Source organism: Hyaloscypha bicolor, assembly GCF_002865645.1.
Source record: "Hyaloscypha bicolor E unplaced genomic scaffold K444scaffold_10, whole genome shotgun sequence".
Lineage (NCBI taxonomy): Eukaryota > Fungi > Ascomycota > Leotiomycetes > Helotiales > Hyaloscyphaceae > Hyaloscypha > Hyaloscypha bicolor.
The window spans coordinates 3704987-3728005 of record NW_020194512.1 but is presented as its reverse complement, the minus strand read 5'-3'; the positions used below and the strand labels follow the sequence as shown (position 1 = coordinate 3728005).

Here is a 23019-nt window from a genome sequence, read left to right as displayed (position 1 = left end):
TAAATGGCTTGTTAGAAAACACCAAACAGCAAAACGAGGTTACACAGTGGTAGAGAACTCACTTGCTTGACCCGGGACTCCGATTCTCTGTCTGAATTGCCATTGGGGCGAAAACAGAAGCAACACAACTCGCTCTTGGACGTCTTCGTTGCCGCCGAACTCATTGCCTCCCAGCCGAAGAATAAAGTTTGGATTACGTATGGCAAAGGAACAACCGCAATTATGCTTGTAACTTGTGGCGTCAGCGTTTGGCCGAGTGGACCGCCAGGACTGGCTGTAGCTATGCTCGAGCAGTCTCTCGGAGTTTTGAAGTTTTCTCCATCGCCTTAATAAGCTGCACGCCTCTCTTATCGAACACCTGTGTCGCACGATGTCAGCCACAGGCTAAGCCTCATATAGTGCTTTGTAAAAATCAGTGCATTTCGCGCTAAAATAAAGGCGCGCATTACTTTTTAGCGCCCCCCCTCCTGCAAAACGCGATGAATTAATTTATACTGCTCTAAACTACTATAATTGTTAGTTCTAAGATTTCTAAAGTTTAAATATATCTTTATTAATAATAATATAGTTATTACGTATAATTATAAAATTAAATTTTAAGAATATATATTATTATTTAAAAATTTAAAATAATATAGATTTATTTTCATAAGGGTCTAGTTCGGGATCCTTAGGAGCCTATTTGGGCTTCCTAGGGATTGTCGCTAAAACTTGATAAAAATGAAATGAAAAGGCCCTAGTCTATATCCAGTCTAATTGGAGATTAACTACGTAAGTGAGAAGTAGGCACTACTCAGGGGCTGCTCAGGGACTACTCAGGTTGCTCAGGCTGCTCAGGTGAGCAAGGTGAGGAGAGGTGAGCCGAGGGTGATTAGTGCCTGAGTAGAAGCGGCGTGCTTACTAACCAACCTTGGGACGAAGAAGAAAAAAGTTGCGCTCGACTACCACAGTATCCGCCTGGCATATTGTTGATCACGGCGATGAACAATCCATGCGTGAATTCCGCCTTTGAGACAATCATGACCACATCAGTTGCCACACCCCCGAACGCATTGCTAGTATCAACACTCAAATAGATGCTGCCGTCGTGAGGATCGGTAAAGATCAAGCTTTTGTCAACAGCGGTGGTGCAGTCGTTGTAGCTATTTCCGTCAGCTTGCCCTCGTCTTTCCTTCCAGCCGATACCTATTTCACGAAACCTCCATCGAAACCCTGTAGCCATCTCGACTGCTGCGAGAAAAGAAAGTGAGGTCAAACATGAGAATTGCGAATTGACTAATGTGACGTTTAAGGCTGAATTTGTACCTATCTAGGGAGACACAATCTCGCCAGGCGCAGAATCAGGGTAGGGAATAGTCCGGTCTCAGAGGAGCGTAGTCCAGTCTAGTTTACTTGATTCAGACTACGGTGCAAAGCCCCGAATTGCGATCTGGACTCCAGTCTGATCTGAGTCTAGAGAATTAGCTCTGCTTAGATATACGGCCTCTTTTTAAGCCTATGAGATACTAAACTCGGCCTAATAACTTATTACATAACTATTCAAGCACGTAATCAAGTATTAAATTATATTCAATTTTTAAATAATAATTTTTACTTTTATATAAACTTTATTATTTATATAAATATAAAGAATAATAAACTTTAATCTTTATAAAAAGCCTTTTAAAAGAATTCCAAGAATAAAAAAATCACGTGTATAGACTAAGTAAACTGCGGTCTGGACTATGATCTGGGTATTTCTATTATAGTCTAGTCTAGTCCTGAGTAACCTTAGTCTAGTCTATTTAAAGGAGATCGCAGTCTGATTTTTTTATTATTAGACTATAGTCTCAGACTACAGTCTAGACTATTCCCTACCCTGCGCAGAATCTGGAGACACTCGTCTCAATTAGGGAAAACAGTGTTGATTTTTGTCTGATGAGGCGAACGGCTTTTGGCCAGGGACAGTTTTTGATTGAGGAGAGGCAGACTCGTGGCCGCTAGGCGTAAATGGCTGTAAGTACGCAGTGCTTTTCATTCGAGGCGTTGAGGCTTGAAAAGTTGAAGACTCTTTCTTTGGAAGCATCGTGTAGAAGAGTCTGCTTCTCCTCTCAATCCCCACCCCTTTGTGTCCAAACCATCGATGAATTGGCAATGCTTCCATGGAGTCGATCGCGCTGCATTCACGTGCTAGAGTTGTTGATGGATGAAGAGAAGACGAGGGAGGCCAGGGGGGAGGCTTGGCGCTGACATTCCGGGGATTGCCCAGAGTCAACACGTGATGAGCACCAGACGTTATCGAAAACAAATGTGCAATAAGTCCGCTTTAAAAGAGATAACCGACCCCGTTGAGATGTTCCCAGACGTTTGAACATGAACAAGTTATCTACTCTCTGAGAACAGAAGGGGGGCGGGAACCAGTCGGCTTGCCACGAAGCTCAATACTCACTTAGTCCGCTCACGTTTTCTTCGAAGCAAGTAGATGGTGTCCCTGGAGGACGAATTTCTATTCTCCTTTGCCTGACACCCGAGGAAAATCCACGGAAAGCGTTCTAAAGTACAATTCTGCCTGCCGCACCACGCCTTTTCTTTACCCAAGACTTGATCCAGGTCCCTCGCTCGTCTCTCACTCGTCCTCGGCCCAACCGCCACCTACAGCTTCATCCCCAGCACCTTCCCCACCCTCAAACTCTGCCTAATACTCAAATCCAACATAATCTCCTCTGATCCTCCAGGAATAGCATACGCACGCACATCTCTATACAGCCTCTCGACCTTGCCTCCCTGTCCCCCTCTGCTGTATGACAACCCTCCGAAAATCTGACTCGCCTCTCTAGCACAGAACTCAAAAGTAACCGTTGCTTGTGCCTTCAAGCCTGCGATTGGGCCGCCCAATCTCAACATCGCCAATTGCTCCGGCATGTTGGAAATTTGGTGGATGAGGGACTCCAGCCAGGAGTAGGAAGCTTCGATTTGCCGCGCCATATGCGCGAGCTTGAGACGGATAACCGGGTGCTCGATGAGTTTCTTACCGAATGTCCGGCGCTTGTGGGCGTACTTTATGGATTCCTCGTAGCAGACGCGGGAGAAGCGGATGCATTGGATGATGATACCGATGCGTTCGTGGTTGAAGTTCGTCATGATCACTTCAGAGAGATGTTAGCTATGTCAGAAGAGGGAGGAAGGGGGACATACCTTTGAATCCCTGATTCTCCTTTCCGATCAAGTTCTCAACGGGGACCTTCACGTCTTCGAAAGTGATGTACGTCGTGCCGCTCGACCACACGCCCTGACAGTCCATCTTCCGCGTACTAACTCCGCCGAATGAACGTTCGATGAGGAGCACAGAGACACCATTCATCCCGCTCTCCTTGGTACCAGTACGCACAGCAGTAGTGAAGTAATCACACCACACTCCATTCGTAATCCACTTCTTCTCCCCATTGACAATATAATGCTTCCCATCCTCGCTCAACACGGCCTCGCACCCTAGATTCGCGACATCGCTGCCCGCATCCGGCTCCGTGATCGCGAGACAGATCCTCTTATCGCCATTCAAGATCTCGGGCAGGATCCTCTTCACCAATTCCTTCTTGCCGAACTTTACAAGAGGCGGACAACCGATGCCGAATCCTCCAATGACGTTCCAAACAAACCCGCCAGAGGCAGCGCGCGAGAGCTCGTCCGTGAGCAGCAACTCGTGGAACAGATCCCATTTCTCGGGCGCAACGGACTTGATGCGGTTATTGGTGTACTCGGCGGGGTAGTGCATTCCCATCAATCCAGCCAGGTATCCGCGCGTGCCCATCTGCTTGTAGATTTCGTCTGGCACCTTGCGCGCCTCATCCCATTCGCCGACGAAGGGCTCGATTTCGTTGGTGACCCATTCGCGGATTTCAGCTCGCAGAGCGGCGTGCGTCTCGCTGAAGTAGGGGGAGTGGTACTGTCCCAATGTTAGATCATGTCATTGCGGAGATAGCTCCGGGAAGGAGAGGGAAGCTCACGCCTTGATACCAACTCGGATCCGCGAACGGGATCAGATCTCCAAATGGCTCCAGAGCCTCTGACATCTCTCTGTCCGGCGCAGCAGCAGGGACAGGAACCACGGCCCCGCTCTCCGCCTTCGGCTTCACGGGCTCCTTCTTCTCTTCCACCTTCGGAGGCGCGGACGCGGCTTTGGTGTTTAGAGAGCCGACTTGCAGCTTGCCTTTGTATTTCTTGAGTATGCCTTCGTTGTGGTATTTCCAGAACTGCTTCGAGGCATCTTTGCCTGCTACGCGGGTGAGGATTTTCTTTCCGCCTGTTGTTGCACGGCGTCAACCCACCTCTCTCTCTTGTGATTTGGGGATGGGAATTGGGATTGGGGAGGGGAGCGATAGGTACCAGGATGCTCATCTTGGAACGCAGTCAGGTCGTAGACATCCTCGTCGACAATAATGTAGAGATCGTTGGGCTTGTTGTGCGATGCGACGTCTGCTTGGGTGAAGGTCTTCGACATCTTGCTCTGTCTCTCGTACTTCGAATCACAATCTCGATGTCTGCCAAATCTAAAGGAGGGAGGGAGGGAGGGAGCGAGGACAAGCACAATTCAGTTCGTAGGTGAGGTGAGGAGGGTAGAATGAATTGAAGTTGAAGAGGATGGTCCGCCAGCGTGAGATTATTCTTGTAGCTCGGTCGCACGCGCTCCTCGTTTTCACATGTTCCCTCTCGGGTCCTTCGCATTCCAATCCACGCCATCCCCAGACCAGGCCAGGCCACCCCAAATTTCGCATCAGCTGCCGGTCAGGATCCAGGAAGCTTCCTGCGCTTCTTCACACTCTGTCATGTGATGCATTATTTCGTCATTCCGGGCGATTCCATTGGTGCATTTCCTGATTTACATGTGAAAAATGGCCGTTTGCGAGAGGTGGACGGATCCGGCGCCCATGACGAAACTGGCAAGGGTAGGGGTATTTGCTGGCGCTGGAGATGCCGAGGCTGTTTGGGCGGGGTCATGTGACGCTTCGGCAGTACTCCGTAAGTGCTGCGGGCGAAGCTTCACTTTTCTGCTCATCTCCGAGCAGTTCGGTATTTCATCTTTAGCCTCTGGTCGTCTACTCCCTTTTATGGAGAAATTCCTGCCGGAGCATCTTCAGAAAATGAAGCTCGGTAACTCTGGCAACATATCAGAAACTGGAGATGGCGGGGTAAAGTTAAGGGGAAGGTGAACCTCGAAAGCATCAAGCCGGAGATTACCTTTCCTTCCCATGAATCTTCTTCTAATCCCCACAATGATTTATATGCAAGAATCGTCTCTTCTGTGCTCTTCTCTCGGTCACTGGTCATACCACCCCCGATAAACAATCCGACTCCCATACACCTCCCCCTTCTTCAGCACGACCTGCCCCCTCCACTCCGGCACATTAACCGCATTAACATACCTACTCGGCTCAACACAAAAGCCGCTCCTCGGTCCTCTCGCTTCCACTCCCTCCACCTCAGGAACCTCAATATACTTCCCCGTATAAAACTGGAATGCCGGTTCCGTGGTCAGGACCTCCAAATGGATCTTCGTGTCCGGATGATAGGCGGTGACGACCTTGTGCAGCGATTCTTGTCGAGTGTCGATCGGAATTGAGGAGGCTTTTGAAGGGTCGACGACAAAGCAATCATCGATATCTGGCTCCACAGGTCCTAACGTAAAGGTCTTGTTTGCGGTAACGCCGGAATAAGTTCCTGTAGAACTGGATGTTGGGATTCCGCCTTCGTCGACGGGTAGGTAGTGTGAGGAACAGAGCGTGACTTCGGTGCCTTCAATTGTGTCTTTGCCGGTGAGGTTAAAATACCTGTTTTTTCATTAGCCCCTGTCCTCTCTCTTTTCTCTTCTACCTTCAAAATTAATATAGAAATGGGGGAACTCACGAATGGTTCGTTACATTAACAACCGTCTCCTCAACCTCATCCCCTACCAATTTAACCTCATACTCAATCCCCAAAACTCTAACCTCTTTATCCCCCTCTTTCTGCGTCCCAGCCGTATAAACAACACTAACATCCACCGTCCCGGGATACCCTTCATCTCCATCCTCACTCCGAAGCTTAAACTCCACACTCTCTCCACCCTCCAGCCTTGCTCCCTGTAACCCCTCTACCGTCCGTATTCCAACAGGTGTAGGACCCTCCCAAACCTTCTTCCCCCAACCCACTGGCCCACCGTGTAATGCATTAACCCCGTTGTTCGCCGCCAATTGATAGCTCTTCCCGTTCAAGGAGTTGATCTTCGCGTTCGAGAGACGGTTCGCGACACGTCCGATCGTTTCCCCGAAGAATGGCGCGTTGTGCGAGACGTAGAGGGATTGCTTGGGGAAGGATTGCACGATGTTGGTTTTTCCGACGAGGAAGGATTGGATGATGGCGCCGAGGGGGAGGAATTGGAAGGGGGCTTGCTGGGCCATCTTTCTTTCTTTCTTTCCTTCGGTTCTTTGGAATTGGAATTAGATTCGTAGGAATAAGAGGCCGTGATGTTGGCGAGAAGATAGGGCGGGGTAGAGAAGTTACTGGGGATGAGGATTCAGCCTGATGTCGAGCGGAGTGGGGTATTTCTTCAATTTCTGTGACGTTACCGGCTGTTTTGTGAAGTGGGGCACGAGGCTACACGAGGCTGCAGTTGCACCTCCATCTTAAAACAGCAACACACCGACAACACTAGAGAGGAGGAGTGTTCTTTCAATTTGAACTGATTCTTGGTGACCTTATATTCGTTGCTCTGGAACTCCTCTCGTCGTTCCAGCGAGGGTCTGAAAGAGAATTGGTAATACAAAGTTTTCTGGACAATATTTGTATGCAGACAAAGTTTACATCCTTTTTATTTGGATAATTCTCCGCTAAACAAAAATCAACTTTCTAGAGCCAACGCCTTTTCCTAGGCGCTGGTATGTATATTCAAGGCGTGTTGTTCCCGTTGGAGGATGAGTTTGTGGGGGCCAAAATAGCGGGGTACTTCTCCCCCTCCTTTCCCTTTGCGGTCAGTATGGATTTATCCGCCAACTGCCGTGTTGCAATGTTTTGGAGGTTGACGACTTGATTTTTCAGCTCACGCGGGGTAAGCACTCTATACATACATCCGGTATATAAACTATAGTGTACCAGCGTACGTTCAGTTCCAACATGCCGCAGCACCATTTCAAGAGACTCTTAAGCAAAGACGTAAGCGTATCTCATCACCCCAGTTTCTGCAGTTCTGATTTTACCGAAATCTTGGAGTGATCTCCGATCGACCCTGGAAGACGTTGATATCCCCGACGAGCACCAAGAATACAACTTCTGGGGCACTAGTAGCGCCATCTAATCTGATGCTGATGAAATTCACTTAAGAGGCCAAGAATATATTGGCATGCAATGGAAGTGTTAAACTCACTTATTGCGGGGCCGAGAATGATAGCTTTCGCTAGGACATTAAGTTTAATGAAGCATGCGAATAGCGGAGACCCCTCCTACAATATAGATAACTAACTATATTCGAGTGGAGCCAGTGGTTACGACGTAAGTTTTTGAAGTCAAGTTGCTGAAGTTTTTGAACGTGTACTAATTGAGGAAAGAGGATCAGCTTGACACAAACACTGCTCCTACTCATCACGACCACTTCCACCTCGTCAGAAGTAGATCCGAAAGTGTGTATTTTCCGCCGAAATCTCTCTCTTTTTCTATTATGCGGAGTGTGAGGTTCAGAAACTGGGGAAGAGTTGTTTGAACGGAAAAGGAAGGTCTACCTTTGTGTAATGTCATACTCACTTCAGAACAAAAATGCCCTGGCCAGGTTTTACATCACTCTACACATCTATTGCAATACCTTTCATTGTTCAACTTTTGATTACTTCCTCACTTGACTTCAATCACGATTGAGTGGAAACCATACTATTTCCAACCTAGAACGCTCACCCCGACCACTAACCGTCGCTGTACCAACACAACCTCAATGTTTTGAACGCGCAACAGCCCTCTCTGCAATCGCTCCCCTCAACTTCCCATCCCCCAACCCAACCGTGCTCCTAAAAACGGCATGCTGTAAACATGGTTAGTCCCAATTCAACTTCCTTGCTCGTGACGTGAGACTCACAATCGCCCATCTCGGCGCAAACGTCGTGATCACCCACGCTATCGTCGCAAGGTTGCCCTTAAATACCTCTACATTCCCCGGCTTCTCAAGGATACTCTTCACCGCCGCTTTGGCAAAGACTTCTGCCTTTTGTTGAGTTTCAGCTTCCCTCGCTCTCTTTTGTAAGATGGGTTCTAAAGGTTTATAAATCGAAGACTCATCCAGTGTGGGTACGGTAATCAACCCAGTGGCCACCCTCCCACTAACCAGCTCAATTACTTTCACTCCCAGTGGCTCGAGTTCAATACGCAAGGTGTGCGAGTATTGAGACACCGCAGATTTCGACGCGTTGTAGGCGGCGGTGAAGGGGTGTGGAAGTGATCTGACCATGCTCCCATGATTCACAATTGTTCCTCCACCCTTGGCGGCAATCAAGAGAGGTATGAAATCGTTGATTATCGCCATCACGGCGAAGACGTTAATATCAAACAACGCCTTCACCTTGTCAATCTCTGTCTCGATGGCGGGTTTCTCGAGCCCTGTAACAAATTAGAATAATTACTTCACAAAGTAAGCTTCTCAAAGGTGGTGTATACATTGACCTGCATTGTTAACAAGAATATCTAGTTTTCCACCTGTTGCTTTGGAGACGACTTCTCGCGCGGCATTGATTGAGGAGGCGGAAGCGGGATCGAGTTGCACTGTGTCGATGCCTGCATCAGACAGATCTTTTATCGATGCAAGAGATCGAGAGGCGGCAAAGACACGGAGACCTAGTGAAATTCGTCAGTATGCAACCGCCCTACTGCAGTTGTGAGTCAAGAGGATTGGAGAGAGGTCCGACGAACCTCTGTGGTGAAATTCAAAGGCGAGTGCTTTGCCGATTCCGGAAGAACAGCTACGCATGTTAGAAAGGTGCACAAATTGTAGAACAGAAACTTCGAACCCTGTGATGAGGACTGATTTCGCTGAGGCGGCCATATTGGACACTTGGACAGATGCTTGGAATAATGAGGGGCTGATCTGCTCGGGGGGTCCAGCTTTTAAGAGGTTGGCGAAGAGATAAGTTAAATAGAAATAGAGTTTTGAATGCCTTATTACTTCTTGTGCTTTTCACGAAAATATAGGAATACTGCGAAGTTGCCGCTGCCTTCCAGGTTACGTGTCCGATGCTTGATGTATTAGTGATCAACTCCCCCAAGCATGGTCTGGAGTATTTGTTACCCCGAAAGAGTGGAAGTCCGAAACCTCTGTGCTTGAGACGGAGGAACTGGCATCCGAAGACTTCGAAAGTATGGCGCTTCTTTGTCATTATCAGAAGATATGTTTTCGCGGTTGAGGGGCGCGGTCTCTCAAAGTGGACGAGAAGGTCTGAAAGGCTAAGCTTGAAATTCAACACTGGAAACAAAGAGAACTCAAAATTTCATTGGATACGACTTATAGAAGGCTGATGCGATTTGATGGGACGATTCGCAGGATTACTTATCGCGCCGCGTTTTTCAACTCAGCGATGAGTGATCAGAATCAAAACTTGATGACTTGCCTGCACAGGAACTGGCGAAAAGGTAGGAGGTGATGATAATAAGATGGACCTATAATCTGCTTTCCCTTCTCCAAGGTAAAGTGCATGTGAACGAGGGATGACATGTCTTTAGATAGCTCTTCCCTTCCGAAGCCCCTTCTAGGCTGGCCGAGAAAAGGGGTCGCTAGCAGTCGCTTCGGTTTAGCGACAAGGAGCCTGGAGTTTTCGCGATAATGCCCTATAAGTTTGGCGCTAATGTTATTTCCATGGGCGCAACCTTTTGTGGATTCTTAAAAGTTGCGAGTACGTGCACTAAAGCTCTAGTATGTGTACTGGAAAGATGTTTATCAAACGAAACCTTCTACTTGTCAGCCAAAAGCTATGATCACAGAGCGCTACGGTATCGCTCCGCATTGCAGGGCCCCCCTACAATCATCTCGGAAGCGGAAGCAGAAGCCTGGGGCCGAGAAACAGATGACAGGTTCTTTGAGGCTCCTGAAACACAGGGCTTAGTGGAGTCGATGTGTAAGGCTTCTGTAAGCTGCATTTGGAAACACTGGAGTCTCTAGTTTAAACCTGGTAAGCTGTCAGATTTGGTATAGGGCTGATTGCTTGTGCTCACTGCGTGCAGAACCTGAAGGGAACATGGGGCTTCCACGCGTTTCCCCTGGCGTATCCCTGGGTGCGGCCGCAATCAGCGTTTCAATAGTCGAGGGGGCAGGGTTCAATATTCTCATGTCTCTGCTTTCCATGAACTTCAATGTCTTGCCTCGAAAACGCCAGGCCCATACTTATGCCTCGGGCTTTATTGTCCTTTGGCGAGATGCACCCTGAAGGAGACGCAACTCCTCCGAAAGAAAATGCCGACTCCCAAACCGCGACTGATTCCTCGGCTTTTCGGTCCCGTCCTGAGGTCTTCTCATATGAATTATCCTGAGAGGGGGAGGTTCACAAAGAATCCTACAATCCATGATCATCCCCGCTTGGGCCTCTCATGCAACTCCGACGCACGAAGGCGCTGGAGATCAAATCCAGGGGTCGCATTGACAGCCCGTGCGACCTCATCCAATATACCGGGCCACTGTGAGAGCTCCCTATTTCGGAGCTAGCAATGTTGCATTCCGCAGCCCGCAGCAGTTTCTGATGTTATTCGACAGGTTCCTAACGTACGTGAGGCCTTCCTTACTATTGGAGAGAACTTCAAGGAACATCCAAATAGACTTGGCAACCCCTTCCTGTCAGTTCAACTGACTCGGTTGATTTCTGATGATAGCTAACCCCGTTGGAAGCCCATCCCGTTTTGGATCCTGCAAAAACGGCACAGTTCACATTCCTGCCCCAGGATGGCTGATTTCCCGCCCGTCGCAACAAGCAATCTCACATGTCCCTACCCTCCACGTGGAATGGCCTGGTCCAAAGTTTCCTGATAAGCTTTGTGGTTCCATCTCGCAAATGTTCTTTTTCTCGATTCCTGTTTTGGTTGATTTTGACCCCGGATTTCAACATCGGATAGAGGCCAATGGCTGAGCTGGATCCCAAAGACTACAATGGCGCACAACTTGCTGTGGTTTCCATCTTTTTTCTTACTCTAACCTACCTTTCGGTGGGCTTGAGGGTTTTCGTGCGGATATGGATTATGAAAAGTTTTCAGTGGGACGATTGGTTGATGCTGGTCGCACAAGTAAGTACCGCTTGAACTGGCTTTGTTGAAAACTCCAAGTTAATGTACTTCAAGGTCGTCTTTACTTTATCTTGCTCCTTCATTCTCCGAGGTGTGCATTACGGGATGGGCCACCACGATGATAGTCTACCTGTGCCAGAGCGGATTCAGGGATTGAAGGTACACACTGCCCCCTTCGACTTTCTTATTTCCGACCGAAGTCCATCGTTGATGCCATCACCAGTACCAAGCCCTAGCAACACTCACCTACGTAGCGAACATGATGTTCATAAAACTCAGCATCGCCATCTTCCTCCTGCGGATCGCAACCAAGAAGCGGTATACGTGGACCCTCAAAATCAGCATGGTAATCGTCACTATCTGGTCACTCGCTATCTTCTTCTTCGAAATCTTCCAATGCACACCTATACAAGCACAATGGGACTTCACTATCCAGAACTCGAAATGTGCTTCCGGGGATTCTTTCGTCGCGGCTGCGTACGCGATCTCTGTTTTGACAGTCATTACGGATTGGATGTATGCTATCATTCCGATACCAATGATCTGGTCGGTACAGTTGACTACTCAGAAGAAGGTCACGGTTGCGTTCGTGCTGTCGCTTGGTGTCTTGTAAGTCCCTGCCTACCATCCCCGTTCCTACCGTCCACCACCCAAGCTAACACAATCCCAGTGCGAGTATAGCTACCCTCATTCGCGTGAAATATCTTGTCGAGTTATCAGACTACTCCGACATCCTTTTCACAGGCACAACAGCTATGGTATGGACGCTCATCGAGCCTGGCATCGCCATAACAGCCGCCTCTCTCATCACCATTCGACCCCTCCTCCGCGCGCTAAACTTCACCGGTTTCAACAGCACAGGACATACCTCGTCTCGAAACCTTACTTCAAATAATAACATGAGTCGGAGCATGGGTCAACATAACCTCAGTCAGAGGAGAGATGATTTCGCTTTGGCGAATTGGAATGCGCTGAGTAGCGTGACGGGCCCGGAAGAGGCAGCGGTGAAGGGAAAGGAAAAAGGCGTGTCGAAGGTAAGGAGTGAGCCAGTTAGTGATGCGGAGAGCGAGCAGTACATCTTACAAGGTCGTGGAGTGGGGGATGTGGAGGAAGGCATAAGGCAGACAAGAACGGTAACCATTGTTAGTGACCCGCAGTCGAGGAGTGGGAGCAGGTCTCGCCGATAGCGACAAAAATTCTAACACATTTTGTTTTCCGTCTTGGTTAAGAGACGCTCTTGAAAGTGAAGACGGTGATTGCGGGGTCGGCGAGCTGAAGCCAGAGCTGAGAATGCCGAACTGAACTTTCCATTCTAAAAGTTGCAAACTCTTCAACTATCGGTAATGTCTTCTCTTCTTCAAAAACAGGCGCCATGACTACTATCACCAAAGTCCTAACCCGAAAGTGGCAGATCGAGAACCTGGAAGCTGTGTCAGAAGATGACCCAACATCGCCCCGCGAACCCTGCAAACACATCAAACATCAAACTTCAAGTACCTCATCTTCGAAATCCCTATCTCGGTTGTCTCGGAGGAGATCCCCTTAGATTCCTACCTTAGGATCCTGGGGAAACAGTACTGGGCATTCTCCCGTCTGATCAAGCACACGATCGACAACATCTGTGGAGCTAATACACCTCCGACCGAACATGCGGCCAAGGCTGTCGTGATCACGAATCTCGATTGCTACTGCGGAAAAATATTTACTACAGAATAAGTTGACCCAACCTCGACTGTTTATTGTGGGTGAATCCAGATCCGCTCTGGAAACGGAGACCGTCACCGTTGGAGACTCAGCACGTCGTCGAGGCCAGCTGGTCTATAGCGACGGAAAGGGACGATTGATTCCAGTATCCCAGATCGACATCCCCTTTCCACTATTCTGGGATAGAATGTGCCGGAAGAGTCTTTCTTACCTCACATCATGAAGACCATTCCATGGAAAGAATTATGTCCTAGTGAACTTTCGACTAGTCGACACGGAGAGAGCATGTGTATCGTTCCCGCTAACTCTTTTTTCGAGTACACTGGAAAGGACAAACAATTCGAATTATTTGAGGGCTATTATCCGGAGTTGGCAAAGAAAGATGCAGGGCTGAAGTACGAATATCAAATACCACAGACGAGCAAAGACGCCATGCGACTTGTGCTGAAGCTATGCGATCAATCCCTCCTGGTTGACGCACTCTGCATCCATCATCCAAGACCGCCACGAAGACAGGAAGGACCATCTTCCAGCATGGACCGTATGTACGGTCCCTCCGTCCTCACCAAGGCAGCCCCTCACGGAGCTGGAGCTGGCGCCGGTCTTCCTCATGTTCGATCCCACTCTCGGGAACCTATACCACGAGTTGAAATGATCCGAGGGATTCGATTAGCCAACAACAAGGCTTTCGCTTCATCTTCTACAAATCTTGAAATAACGTCTCGACTAATAAATGCCAATTATGCAAATAATGGATTGCTACAATGTGCTTAAGATAGTTATTATTTGTGTAATTAGATTTTTATTTTTATTCTACTCTACACGACCAAATAACCTTTCACAAACGACGAGAAAATTAGATGTTCGAGCTTGAGCATTGTTATGCTGGATTTGCTTGCTCACATGTGTGGTTTGGAAGCCAGTCCACACCAAAATCGAGATTAAAAAAAGAGCTGAAAGGAAAGGGAATTTACGAACAAAAGCAAAAAAAAATTATGACCAGAGGGAGGCTCGAACTCCCGACCTTGTCCGATATGGTTGTTAAGGACACGTGATAACCACTGAACTTGAATTAATAACTGTAAATCGGTAGGAGTTGACATTGCTTACACTACACCATCCGGCCGTTATGCAAATTTTTCCTTATTTAAAGCTACGAGTAGACAAGCGAAAATTTGAAGATTTATTTTAGCGAGCCAATGACAAAGTAGGCTGATGTTTAAGCGACATTTCCGCTTCGAAATCTTCTGCTACATATAGAGTTGAAGGGGTAGTGTTCTTCTTTCCAGATTTTTGCATATTTCCCTTCGCCTCTTATTTATACTCTCCTTAAATCCCAAAATCAGCTAATAAAGCCTACTGTACTTCGAGAGCTGTTAGGGATGGTTATGATTCCTTCAGGCAAGTGTTCACGTGACACCGACCCGGTCACACATTCATTCAGTTCAGTAATTTAAGCTATAATCTTTTTTCGTACTTTTAGGCCAGATATACGAGAGGTTTTATGCCGAGATCCAGATCTCGAATGGGCTGTTCCTGTTTACGTCTGCCTGAATTGTCACTCATAGCCAAAGACTACTTTCTGTAAATTCTTATATCCCGTTGCCGAGCCAGGGGATGAGGCTATTTTGACGGTGCTCACGCCTTCAAAATATTGAATGAAGTCTACTATTCTGGTGTGGGACGTCCCACATCCATCCGTTACCCGGAATACGAACGATGCATCTCATCTTCACAATCAGATTCTCTTTTTCCAAGGAGTAATCCCGATGGCTGTCATTTGCATCAGCAGTCAGTAATCTGTATGTATATAAAGCCTGGGCGTACCCCAGATTCAGAACCCTGAAAGACGAGCAAGGCGCAATCCGATAGTTTCAGGGTCTACTTTCAGTTACTTCATCCCTCGTTCAGAACCAAAGCTGTACATCACGTTGGTCTTATGGATACTCATCCACGCTGCTGCATTCGTGCACTGCTTCAATTTCCCGTTTGAAAACATTCAATTGCCCGACGACGACGTTAAGAACAATTCCACCCTAGCTTTCAGAGCAGCATCGACCCGATCGGCTAGGCATTCTATACCCACAGCGGCCGCAGGCGAGTGCAAAATCTATCCAAGAGACTCGAAATTGCCAGGTGAATCTGCGTGGCACTGGTCCAACGACACCTTTATGGAGTCCTAATTAAAGGAGCTTCACCTGCGAAGGTTCGCTATCCAGGATATTATGGTGCCGACAAATGTTCTGCGGTGAACGCAAACTACTTCAACACGAGATTTCGCAATGATGATCCTGTGTCAATCGTCAATGAATGGTTGGATAGAGATTCGTACCCTCCGGCGTAATTTTCAGCTTCAAACGTCGCTGTAAGCAATGTGACAGTACTCTCCCATTTGACTGGCTACCCAGTGTATGTGGTCAACGCCACCACTGTCAAGTGTAAGAAACATCCCAAGTCACCTCAATTTCATGACATGAATGCTGTTCTCGAATTGCTAAAGAAAACTGCTTGAAATTGGTGCTACATAGCTCTCGTGCGTAGCCTTCCCTATCGCAGTCACTGATTTGAGGCAGACATCCAGTTGGCTGTGAACTTTGCTCGAAACCAAATCATCCGCCTGATCATCAAATAAGTCAGTTCCTGTATTCCCAATTGAATACCGCATTGGTACCCATCAATTCAAGTTTGTATCTCACTTTCAGCTAACAATTTGGGGTACAGGAACACAGGCCGTGGCATGCGTGACCGGTCCACTGGCGGCGAGTCTCTGAGCATATGGACTCATCACTTGAGGATTTAAATATTTAACAAACGCTACAGTTATGACTTACAAAGGGAAAGGAGCAAGAGTTGCAGCTGGTATCCAAACTTGCGATATCATCAATCATATGAGCGCTGCTAATGTAACGATTCTGTCCCCCTCTCTCGCTCGCTTAAGTCTCATACATCTACGAACCCCCTAAACAACCACGAAAACACGCTTCATCGTCTTCGCGCCCTAGATCTATTTGCTGCACAGGCTGGTAAAGTGTTCCGTGGCCTTATCTAAGTATGTCCAATCTGTTATTTGCGCGTTTCGGTGAGATTCCCTTTGTACTCTATGGTTGTGAATACGATACTACGCGTTCCAGACTTCAGAATAAACTGGCCCGAAGTTTAGCGAATCTTCTCGCTGGGAGTTCAGCGCCCTAAGCGTAGAAACTCTGAAATTTCTGGCGTGTGGCGCAGCAACGATGCGGAGGTGCCAGTTCACAACTTATTCAGCCTGCATCATGCATGGGATTGGGCTTGTCTCCTGCATATCTTAGCGTCATGAGCAAGGGAAACTTCAAACTCAGCCTCACTCTGTCTTTCGTTCCCTCCTGTCACTCAGCAAGATGGAGATGGAAGTTTACGACCAAGAGAGCTTGCAGGGCACAACAGCAATTGTCCCGGCTGAGTTACCCTTCAGCAATTTCTATACCCCCGAGAACTCCCGGTTCTACGCTGCGCAGGTCTACAAGCCCCTGGACTCTAAGACCGAGGCCTTCCGGGTGCTCGAGGTCCTACAAGGAACTGGTGACGACATCATCAGATGCAACATCATTGAACCCTTCCATCTTGAAAGTAGCTATGAAGCACTCTCATACCGTGCCGGGGACCCGCATAAGACTGGCCAGGTCCTCGTCAATGGTCATCAATTTAACGTATTCGCAACGCTCTTCGCAGCGATCAAGAGGTTACGCCATCCCGACAAAAGCCGACTCCTCTGGGCGGATCAGATTTGTATCAACCAAAGCGACATCTTTGAGCGCAACAACCAAGTGCAGAAGATGAGAAGTGTCTATGAGAAAGCTGAGCGAGTCATTGCGTGGCTAGGACCACTATGTGGCGGGGAATTAGCTTTCAATGCTGCTCACTCTTTCTATCAGGACTATGTCCAACGCAGAGCCCAGTACAAAAGTACTCTCATGATGAGCCGGGAGCTTCAGACCAGCGAACACGACGACATCGTACAAATCATCGCATCAGAGTACTTGGAAGAGCTGAGACTGGCCGATCAGACGGAGGATAACGAGTACCTTATAAAGGCCAAAGCATTGGGACAGTTCTATCATTACGATTTCTGGAATCGTGTTTGGATATGGCAAGAAATTGTGGTTGCCAAAACCGTTGAACTTTTATGGGATACCCGATCAATGGACTCACAGCCTTTTTTCATTACTGCCCGCATCCTCATGGCGATGGGCATCGATCTTCTATCAAGTCAACTTCCGCAAGCCATACGCTACATACTTTTACCGTCTGTCAACCGACCAACGATTCATTTAATATCCGTCGTTGACGACTTGCGGCACTCTTGGAACCCCAAGTCCCACCTCAATATCAAATATCTCCTTCGCAAGATCAGGCGGGCACAATCGAGTGATTTGAGAGATAGGATATACGCTGTTTCAGGTCTTATCCCCCCAGACTACCGGATTATCCCTGATTACTTCAACGACCCCGCCTCAGTTTACTGCCGGACCGCATGGTCAATAATATTACGAGATCGATCCTTAGATATCCTTGCCTTCTGTGGGTATCCAGCCCACCGAAGTCAGCTTGCTCTACCTACCTGGTGCCCAGATTGGTCAGTTGGATCGCGAGCCTCTCGAGAACCACTCACCCTAGAAGCTACCGATGCCAGACGGCAAGGAATCCGTGAGTCCAGATTTCAACCCTCCAAGAAGCTGCCAGCCTATTGCTGCATGGAAGTAGAGAAAGATAAAAATACCGGAACTCAAACATTTACACTTTCTGTCCAGGGATTGCTCATCGATACAGTGGAAGAAGTCGCTCCACGATATCGAAAAGGGCATTTCGGGAGCCTACCCTCACGAGAAAGATATCAAGTGGTGCTCGGTTCATGCTGCGAACTTGTCAGCAAGAGGAAGACTATCACAGATATTATAGAAAGAGAGGTCGACAGGACGCTTACAGTTGATAACTGCGGTGCTCCAAATGAATCTGATCCCAATTACTCGCCACGTCGGAAAGATCGGCTGAAGGTAGATGTTGTTGCTGGCAGCCGACAATTCTTCCTTGGGAAAACGGGCATAATGGGGATGGGGCCTCCGCATGTCTTGGCTGGGGATCTGATATGTGTTTTATTTGGATCAAGAGTCCCGTTTTTGTTGCGGAAAGATGGAAAGTTTTACACTTTGGTTGGAGAGGTTTATATTAGTGGAGGCCATATGGAAGGCAAAGCGATTGAGGAGATGGATGCTGGTCTTCGTTCTGCCAAATCGTTTGAACTGCGTTGAGGGTGTTGCCTGTAATTAACGAATGCATACACCAAATTTGTGCTTTTAATAAGTGCTAGGACACTGAACTGAACCAGGAAAATAACTAGTACACCTCATTACATTTCAATGCGATATTGTCTGGTAGTAAATCTCCCAAAATCGTCAAGTCGTGTTTCTTCAGACCCCCTCCCTCCCACCTTCCTCGCTTAACTCTGCTCCTGGCGGAAGAATGTCAACATAGTTTCTCCTGGAGGGACTTGAGTCCCCCCCACTCACAGGATCTAGGATATCACTTGAAGTATTTTGCATGTGAAAGTCATACATAAAATTATACTCGCTGTCAAATTCAGCCAATTGCAAACTTTCCAACGGAGTGTCTATGAATGCGTTCCCAGGTATATACGGAGTAAAATCATTTTGAGGAAAATGTGTGGCATGGATTCCATCTTGATAAACGCTCTGAGCCAGGTGCATTGCCACTGGTGAATGTGAAGGATCATGTGTCTCCAGGATTTGGTAGGGTGTGATTGTCAAATTTTTCGAAAGTGAGCCCGAGTTTGGATCTGGCATAGTGTCTTCAGTCAAAGTGCTTCTTTCCAGGGAAGCATTTTGACTCATCATTGCTGCGCTGACCGCTTGTGACTGGGGCGATTCTCCAGATTGTTGCTGTTGCTTGATGGTCCTTGTCGCAACAGTAATTGCGCCTCGTAAAGTATCCAGCAATTTTTCCAAATTCACATGGTCGATGCTGTCAATGTCTCCGGCTTCGATCCTCGACTCAACCATCTCCCTAAAGGAAATGACGAGAAGCTCAGTGTTGGGCAAGGACACGACGACATCGTCATCATAGACTGGAATATCAATCAGGAAAATGAACAAAGCAAGGAGTGAAGCACCTACATGGACTCGGGGGGATTTGAGAGCTTGGAAAGAGAATTTTCCATACCATGTTCCATTTTCGCAAATCGGTCTTTCGATCCTCAATCAGCTTTTCAGGGATGTGAACATCCATATTTGCCAGGACCCAAAGCTCGATGGCGTCCTGTTCACTTTGCGGCAACTTTTCAAACCCTTTTACGGATGCCTCTTTTATCTTTTTCTAGGTTAGCTCGTCGATATCGTCTTCATTCAGAACCGATTGCTGCACACAGTCCAGATCAGCCCGCTGATGATCCAACACGTCATCTGATCTTGGGAAGACGTTGAGACAACGTGGACACCTGACTTTCTTGTGGATAGCACTTGCACAGTTACCTAAATGCTGCCTGAAAACTGTAAATGGGTTCTTTTCAGTTCAAATACTCGGATTGACTTACCTTAGATGGTGCATGGTTCGCCATCCTGGGCCAGAACAGGTTTCATATTTCCTCCCTGTTCGATTATTCTTGCAATATCTTTGCTTGTCGAAATGATGGAAGTGGCAGGCAAGCCTCCGACCCAGTGTGTCAAATGATTAGGTTTGAGTTGATTAGACCCCCCTACTCAAATCAAATCAAGTCAAAATCAAGCTAATCAAATCATACTTAATTATAATCAGAGATAATTAATTATATTTAATTATATTCATCACGTGATTACGCACATGACTTCAGGGCTTCGGAAGCCGAGATAAGGCTGAAATAATGTTTGGGCTAGCCGCATTGGGTATCGCTAAAGGCGCTCTTTACTTAACCAGGCCTAGCGCCAATTGGTAAGTGAAGCCAAAGGCGCTAGAATCTCCTTGATCTCCGGTAATTCCTGGTATTATAATAGATAATGAGAGAAGAGAGGGGTGGTACGGATGGCCAAAGCTAAATATAGTGGGTATAGTCACGTGAGGACAAGTTATATGGCCCGCCTGCAGTTACTATATAATAATTTAGACTAATTTTATACGCTTATATATACTTTATAGATTTTATTTATATCTCATTAATATAAATCTTAGTTATTTAATAATCTTTAAAAATGCCTGAGAAAGTATAATTATATATTATCACGTGATGATTATAATTAATTATAATTAATTATAATCCTAATCCTAATCAAATCAAGTCAAAATCAAGCTAATCAAATCATACTTAATTATAATCAAAGCTAATTAATTATAATTAATTAGCTTTGATTATTTTTTGACACACTGCTCCGACCTCGCTGATGTTCCTGCTCGTATGGCTCGCACCCCACGTGTCGTCCATATTTCCGTGGTTTATTCGGGTGGTTCGATTCTCCCTCATCGTCTTCACCTCGTTTCCTCTTGTTTGACGTTCCTGTCCCCTGAGAGCCGTCTTTTGGTTGTGGCAATGATCTGGGAGGCGTTGGGTTCGATTGGTTGCTATTGTTGCTGCCCTGGCCCTGGGAGTCCGTCAATGTAGCTGGGAATCGCGAGGTCAAATCCGCATTCTCCTCGAATACCTTTCCGATAAACTCCTCTTCTGAGCCATTAAAGAGCTCTGAGTAGACCGCCATGTTGTTTACGAGGCTGGGGAGAGAGAAGCCATCGCCCCCGTCTCCCTGTATCATTCGTTCGGTCATATGCGTTCGAGGAGCGTCAAAATCAACATCCTCTTGACCTCTAGGTTGCCTCTCTTGGGGACTTGAGTCTCGAGCAGCTTGTGTCCGTTCGTGGGAACCCGAATCCCAGTGTGTCGGTATTGCCCCCTCTAAAATATGGTTAGTACTAATCACCACTACGATAATACTTGAGAGACCCTTCTAACCCGGTGTACGAAAGCAAGAGCGGAGCATCCGCATAGACTCGAGTATCGGAAGAGGCCCCCTCTGTGTTCTCAAACATTCCTCGGCAGGGTATGCTGAATCCCGGGGCGCAGCACCGAAGGATGGGAGTTTGTCACTAACTCTGCATTCCTTAGATTCAACAACCAGAGATTCGAAGGCCAGGAAGAGTGTGGACTCACGGTGGGAGCTTAATATCCTGCTCAGAGAAAAGGTCAGCGATTTTACCCAAGTTCGACGAGCTCGGTATCGACTCGGCTGCAGATCTGGAGACTCGACCAGTTAAGACGACCCTATCTCCTCTGGCAGAGACAGAACGGGACACCGGCGATGAAATTAGGCTCTGAGTTGGCTCGCTGCTGTCTCCATGATTTGAGTATTCTGATTCGGCTTCATAAAAATCCTTATCCTTGGAGGTTATTATTGCTCCTAGTTTTATTCAGAAGTGTGTTGCACGTTGAGAGAGTATTATATACTGACCTGCCACTGGGCTCTGGGGTTGCGCAACCTGTGCAAGAAGGAAGGGGGATGGTTCGGGGGAGTTTGTTCCAAAATCATTGGGAACAATAAGCTCAACTCCTGGATAATTTAGGGAGGATTCTGGGTTGTCACTGAGAAGGAGCTTACCCATATGGATATCTGCATGTGCTTTGAGGAGATGGCTTTCCAGTCTTCCCTTTCGCTTTACTCCACGCCAGCTACAACTGGCCGCAGGACAAACTAAGGGGCTCTTATGATGCTCCTTAACGTGACGCTGCATATCTGCCAAGCGCGCAACATCGGCGTCACACCCATCGATCTCGCAAGGGGCCCGAAATAAATAGGCCATGGTGTTGTGGGAATGAGGATAAACGATGCTGGTTGCGGTCCTCGACATTGAGGTGCTGGACCTCGTAGAAGTGTAAAGGAGGCGTCGCTCCAAGGCAAGGCCGTCTTCTGTCACAAATCTCCAAAAAGTCCCGGTGCACTCATATTCGGCAGGTTGAGCGGATACGATGCAGGCTCAGCAAGGCTGACAGCATGTGGGGACGTTGTGCGAGGTAATGCTTATTTTTCCACTTGAAGCTTTGAAGCGTTGAAAGTTAATGCTCTTAGACCGCCGAAGTTTCAACAACAAGTAGAGAATGACAATCGAGCGGGAATTGATTATTTTCGTCCAAAACATTCGGCGAAAGAAGTGCGAAAAAGTTGTCGCGAACCTTCGCAGCGCCACATCTGTGTCGATGCCTCAAAATTTGGGCTCCGGCGTCCCCAAGGCGGGTCGGAACTTCTGCGAACCCTCGCAGAAAGTCTTCGCAGAAAATTGAATCGCAAAAACACTTTGCAATATGATATTCACACTGCGAGTAGTTGCGGTTTATTTGAATATGGAACGACGAACATCCATAAAATGTTGTCCAAGTTCTCGAAAGCAGCCTTAAATCTTCTCTTGGTTGCCGACGAGCACACAAATCTGAAATAACTTGCAACTCCTTGCCCAAGCTGCATCTTGTGCTCTATTAAGGAACCAACCAGGAGACTTGCTAAACGCTCCTTGAGGCTGCAAATTCTGTCTAAAGTTGACTTGCAATGGCGAGTTGCGTGAAGATCTTTCGCAGAAACCGGAGCGGGGAGGAGCAACCGCAGTAACCCAAAACCACCAACAAATGATCCTGTGAGTACCGATCAGCTGCAGTCTGCTTCACCCCAATTACCAACAATATGATCAGTATTATGAAAAGTAAGGCTCGTCTTAAGCCCTGGTCAAGGTTCATTCCGTGGTCAGTAGGACATCACCGCTTTGATTCCTCTTATACTCACGGTGACTTAGGGATTAGAGGAAAGACCAAGGCGGGAGTCTGTGATTGGGGAGGGAGAGCGGGGGAATTACGCTGAGATTTCGAAATTGTTTCCAACTTGTGACCATGTCATTTGAGATAACCCAGTAGCTTAATTTACTTCTGCCAAACTTGCTCCATGTACGAAGATCACGGCATAAAGTGACGAGATTACAGGGCATTTGGACCCTTGGCACCCCTCAGGACACAATTCAGTAGCTTGAGCCCGCTGTAAGGTCCTATGGCTCCAGGCCATATAC

At 47.5% G+C, this 23019-nt stretch overlaps 9 protein-coding genes and 1 non-coding gene across 10 annotated transcripts; 5 read left to right on the top strand and 5 right to left on the bottom strand.

The window, feature by feature from the left end:
- Window positions 1–2365: 2365 nt before the first annotated feature.
- Window positions 2366–4477, bottom strand: K444DRAFT_658605 (putative acyl-CoA dehydrogenase; the record flags this gene model as incomplete). The annotated part of the gene is made up of 4 exons (XM_024886279.1): window positions 2366–3125; window positions 3175–3922; window positions 3984–4279; window positions 4363–4477. The coding sequence occupies 4 exons, from the start codon at window positions 4475–4477 to the stop codon at window positions 2632–2634; spliced, it is 1653 nt and encodes a 550-aa protein (XP_024744515.1). The 3' UTR covers window positions 2366–2631.
- A 418-nt stretch (window positions 4478–4895) lies between these two features.
- K444DRAFT_606522 (uncharacterized protein) lies at window positions 4896–5423 on the top strand. The gene is made up of 2 exons (XM_024879009.1): window positions 4896–5133; window positions 5189–5423. Exons 1-2 carry the CDS (start codon window positions 4905–4907, stop codon window positions 5227–5229), a joined length of 270 nt encoding a protein of 89 aa, XP_024744514.1. The 5' UTR covers window positions 4896–4904; the 3' UTR covers window positions 5230–5423.
- On the bottom strand, window positions 5294–6413 carry K444DRAFT_623757 (putative bifunctional protein gal10; the record flags this gene model as incomplete). Its single annotated transcript, XM_024882320.1, has 2 exons — window positions 5294–5804; window positions 5881–6413. The coding sequence occupies 2 exons, from the start codon at window positions 6411–6413 to the stop codon at window positions 5294–5296; spliced, it is 1044 nt and encodes a 347-aa protein (XP_024744513.1).
- A 1517-nt stretch (window positions 6414–7930) lies between these two features.
- Window positions 7931–9034, bottom strand: K444DRAFT_623756 (putative short-chain dehydrogenases/reductase; the record flags this gene model as incomplete). The annotated part of the gene is made up of 4 exons (XM_024882319.1): window positions 7931–8020; window positions 8075–8592; window positions 8650–8826; window positions 8902–9034. 4 exons carry the CDS (start codon window positions 9032–9034, stop codon window positions 7931–7933), a joined length of 918 nt encoding a protein of 305 aa, XP_024744512.1.
- Window positions 9035–9808: 774 nt separating this feature from the next.
- K444DRAFT_623755 (uncharacterized protein) lies at window positions 9809–10409 on the top strand (the record flags this gene model as incomplete). Its single annotated transcript, XM_024882318.1, has 3 exons — window positions 9809–10111; window positions 10145–10154; window positions 10207–10409. 3 exons carry the CDS (start codon window positions 9809–9811, stop codon window positions 10407–10409), a joined length of 516 nt encoding a protein of 171 aa, XP_024744511.1.
- Window positions 10410–11094: 685 nt separating this feature from the next.
- On the top strand, window positions 11095–12443 carry K444DRAFT_516019 (uncharacterized protein; the record flags this gene model as incomplete). Its single annotated transcript, XM_024873643.1, has 4 exons — window positions 11095–11256; window positions 11311–11415; window positions 11480–11865; window positions 11927–12443. The coding sequence occupies 4 exons, from the start codon at window positions 11095–11097 to the stop codon at window positions 12441–12443; spliced, it is 1170 nt and encodes a 389-aa protein (XP_024744510.1).
- Window positions 12444–13083: 640 nt separating this feature from the next.
- K444DRAFT_18591 (uncharacterized protein) lies at window positions 13084–13905 on the top strand. The gene has a single exon (XM_024870883.1). The coding sequence runs from the start codon at window positions 13180–13182 to the stop codon at window positions 13732–13734; it is 555 nt and encodes a 184-aa protein (XP_024744509.1). The 5' UTR covers window positions 13084–13179; the 3' UTR covers window positions 13735–13905.
- A 51-nt stretch (window positions 13906–13956) lies between these two features.
- Window positions 13957–14086, bottom strand: K444DRAFT_t2. Its single transcript has one exon. It is a non-coding gene; the product is annotated as a tRNA-Arg (tRNA).
- Window positions 14087–16317: 2231 nt separating this feature from the next.
- Window positions 16318–18332, top strand: K444DRAFT_606518 (uncharacterized protein). The gene has a single exon (XM_024879008.1). The coding sequence runs from the start codon at window positions 16338–16340 to the stop codon at window positions 18243–18245; it is 1908 nt and encodes a 635-aa protein (XP_024744508.1). The 5' UTR covers window positions 16318–16337; the 3' UTR covers window positions 18246–18332.
- Window positions 18333–20239: 1907 nt separating this feature from the next.
- On the bottom strand, window positions 20240–22079 carry K444DRAFT_606517 (uncharacterized protein). The gene is made up of 5 exons (XM_024879007.1): window positions 21570–22079; window positions 21423–21521; window positions 21125–21371; window positions 20927–21066; window positions 20240–20869 (listed from the first exon to the last, which is right to left on the bottom strand). The coding sequence occupies exons 1-5, from the start codon at window positions 21769–21771 to the stop codon at window positions 20322–20324; spliced, it is 1236 nt and encodes a 411-aa protein (XP_024744507.1). The 5' UTR covers window positions 21772–22079; the 3' UTR covers window positions 20240–20321.
- Window positions 22080–23019: the final 940 nt, after the last annotated feature.

Bases quoted from the DNA above. Each gene is read 5' to 3' on its own strand.
- K444DRAFT_606522 (XM_024879009.1), top strand. From the start codon at position 4,905: ATGACGAAACTGGCAAGGGTAGGGGTATTTGCTGGCGCTGGAGATGCC. The intron at 5,134-5,188 runs CTGGCAACATAT...GGGAAGGTGAAC, and splicing joins GAAAATGAAGCTCGGTAACT to CTCGAAAGCATCAAGCCGGA.
- K444DRAFT_18591 (XM_024870883.1), top strand. From the start codon at position 13,180: ATGAAGACCATTCCATGGAAAGAATTATGTCCTAGTGAACTTTCGACT.
- K444DRAFT_606518 (XM_024879008.1), top strand. From the start codon at position 16,338: ATGGAGATGGAAGTTTACGACCAAGAGAGCTTGCAGGGCACAACAGCA.
- K444DRAFT_606517 (XM_024879007.1), bottom strand. From the start codon at position 21,771: ATGGCCTATTTATTTCGGGCCCCTTGCGAGATCGATGGGTGTGACGCC. The intron at 21,522-21,569 runs GTAAGCTCCTTC...TAAATTATCCAG, and splicing joins ACATGCAGATATCCATATGG to GAGTTGAGCTTATTGTTCCC. The intron at 21,372-21,422 runs GTCAGTATATAA...GAATAAAACTAG, and splicing joins ACCCCAGAGCCCAGTGGCAG to GAGCAATAATAACCTCCAAG.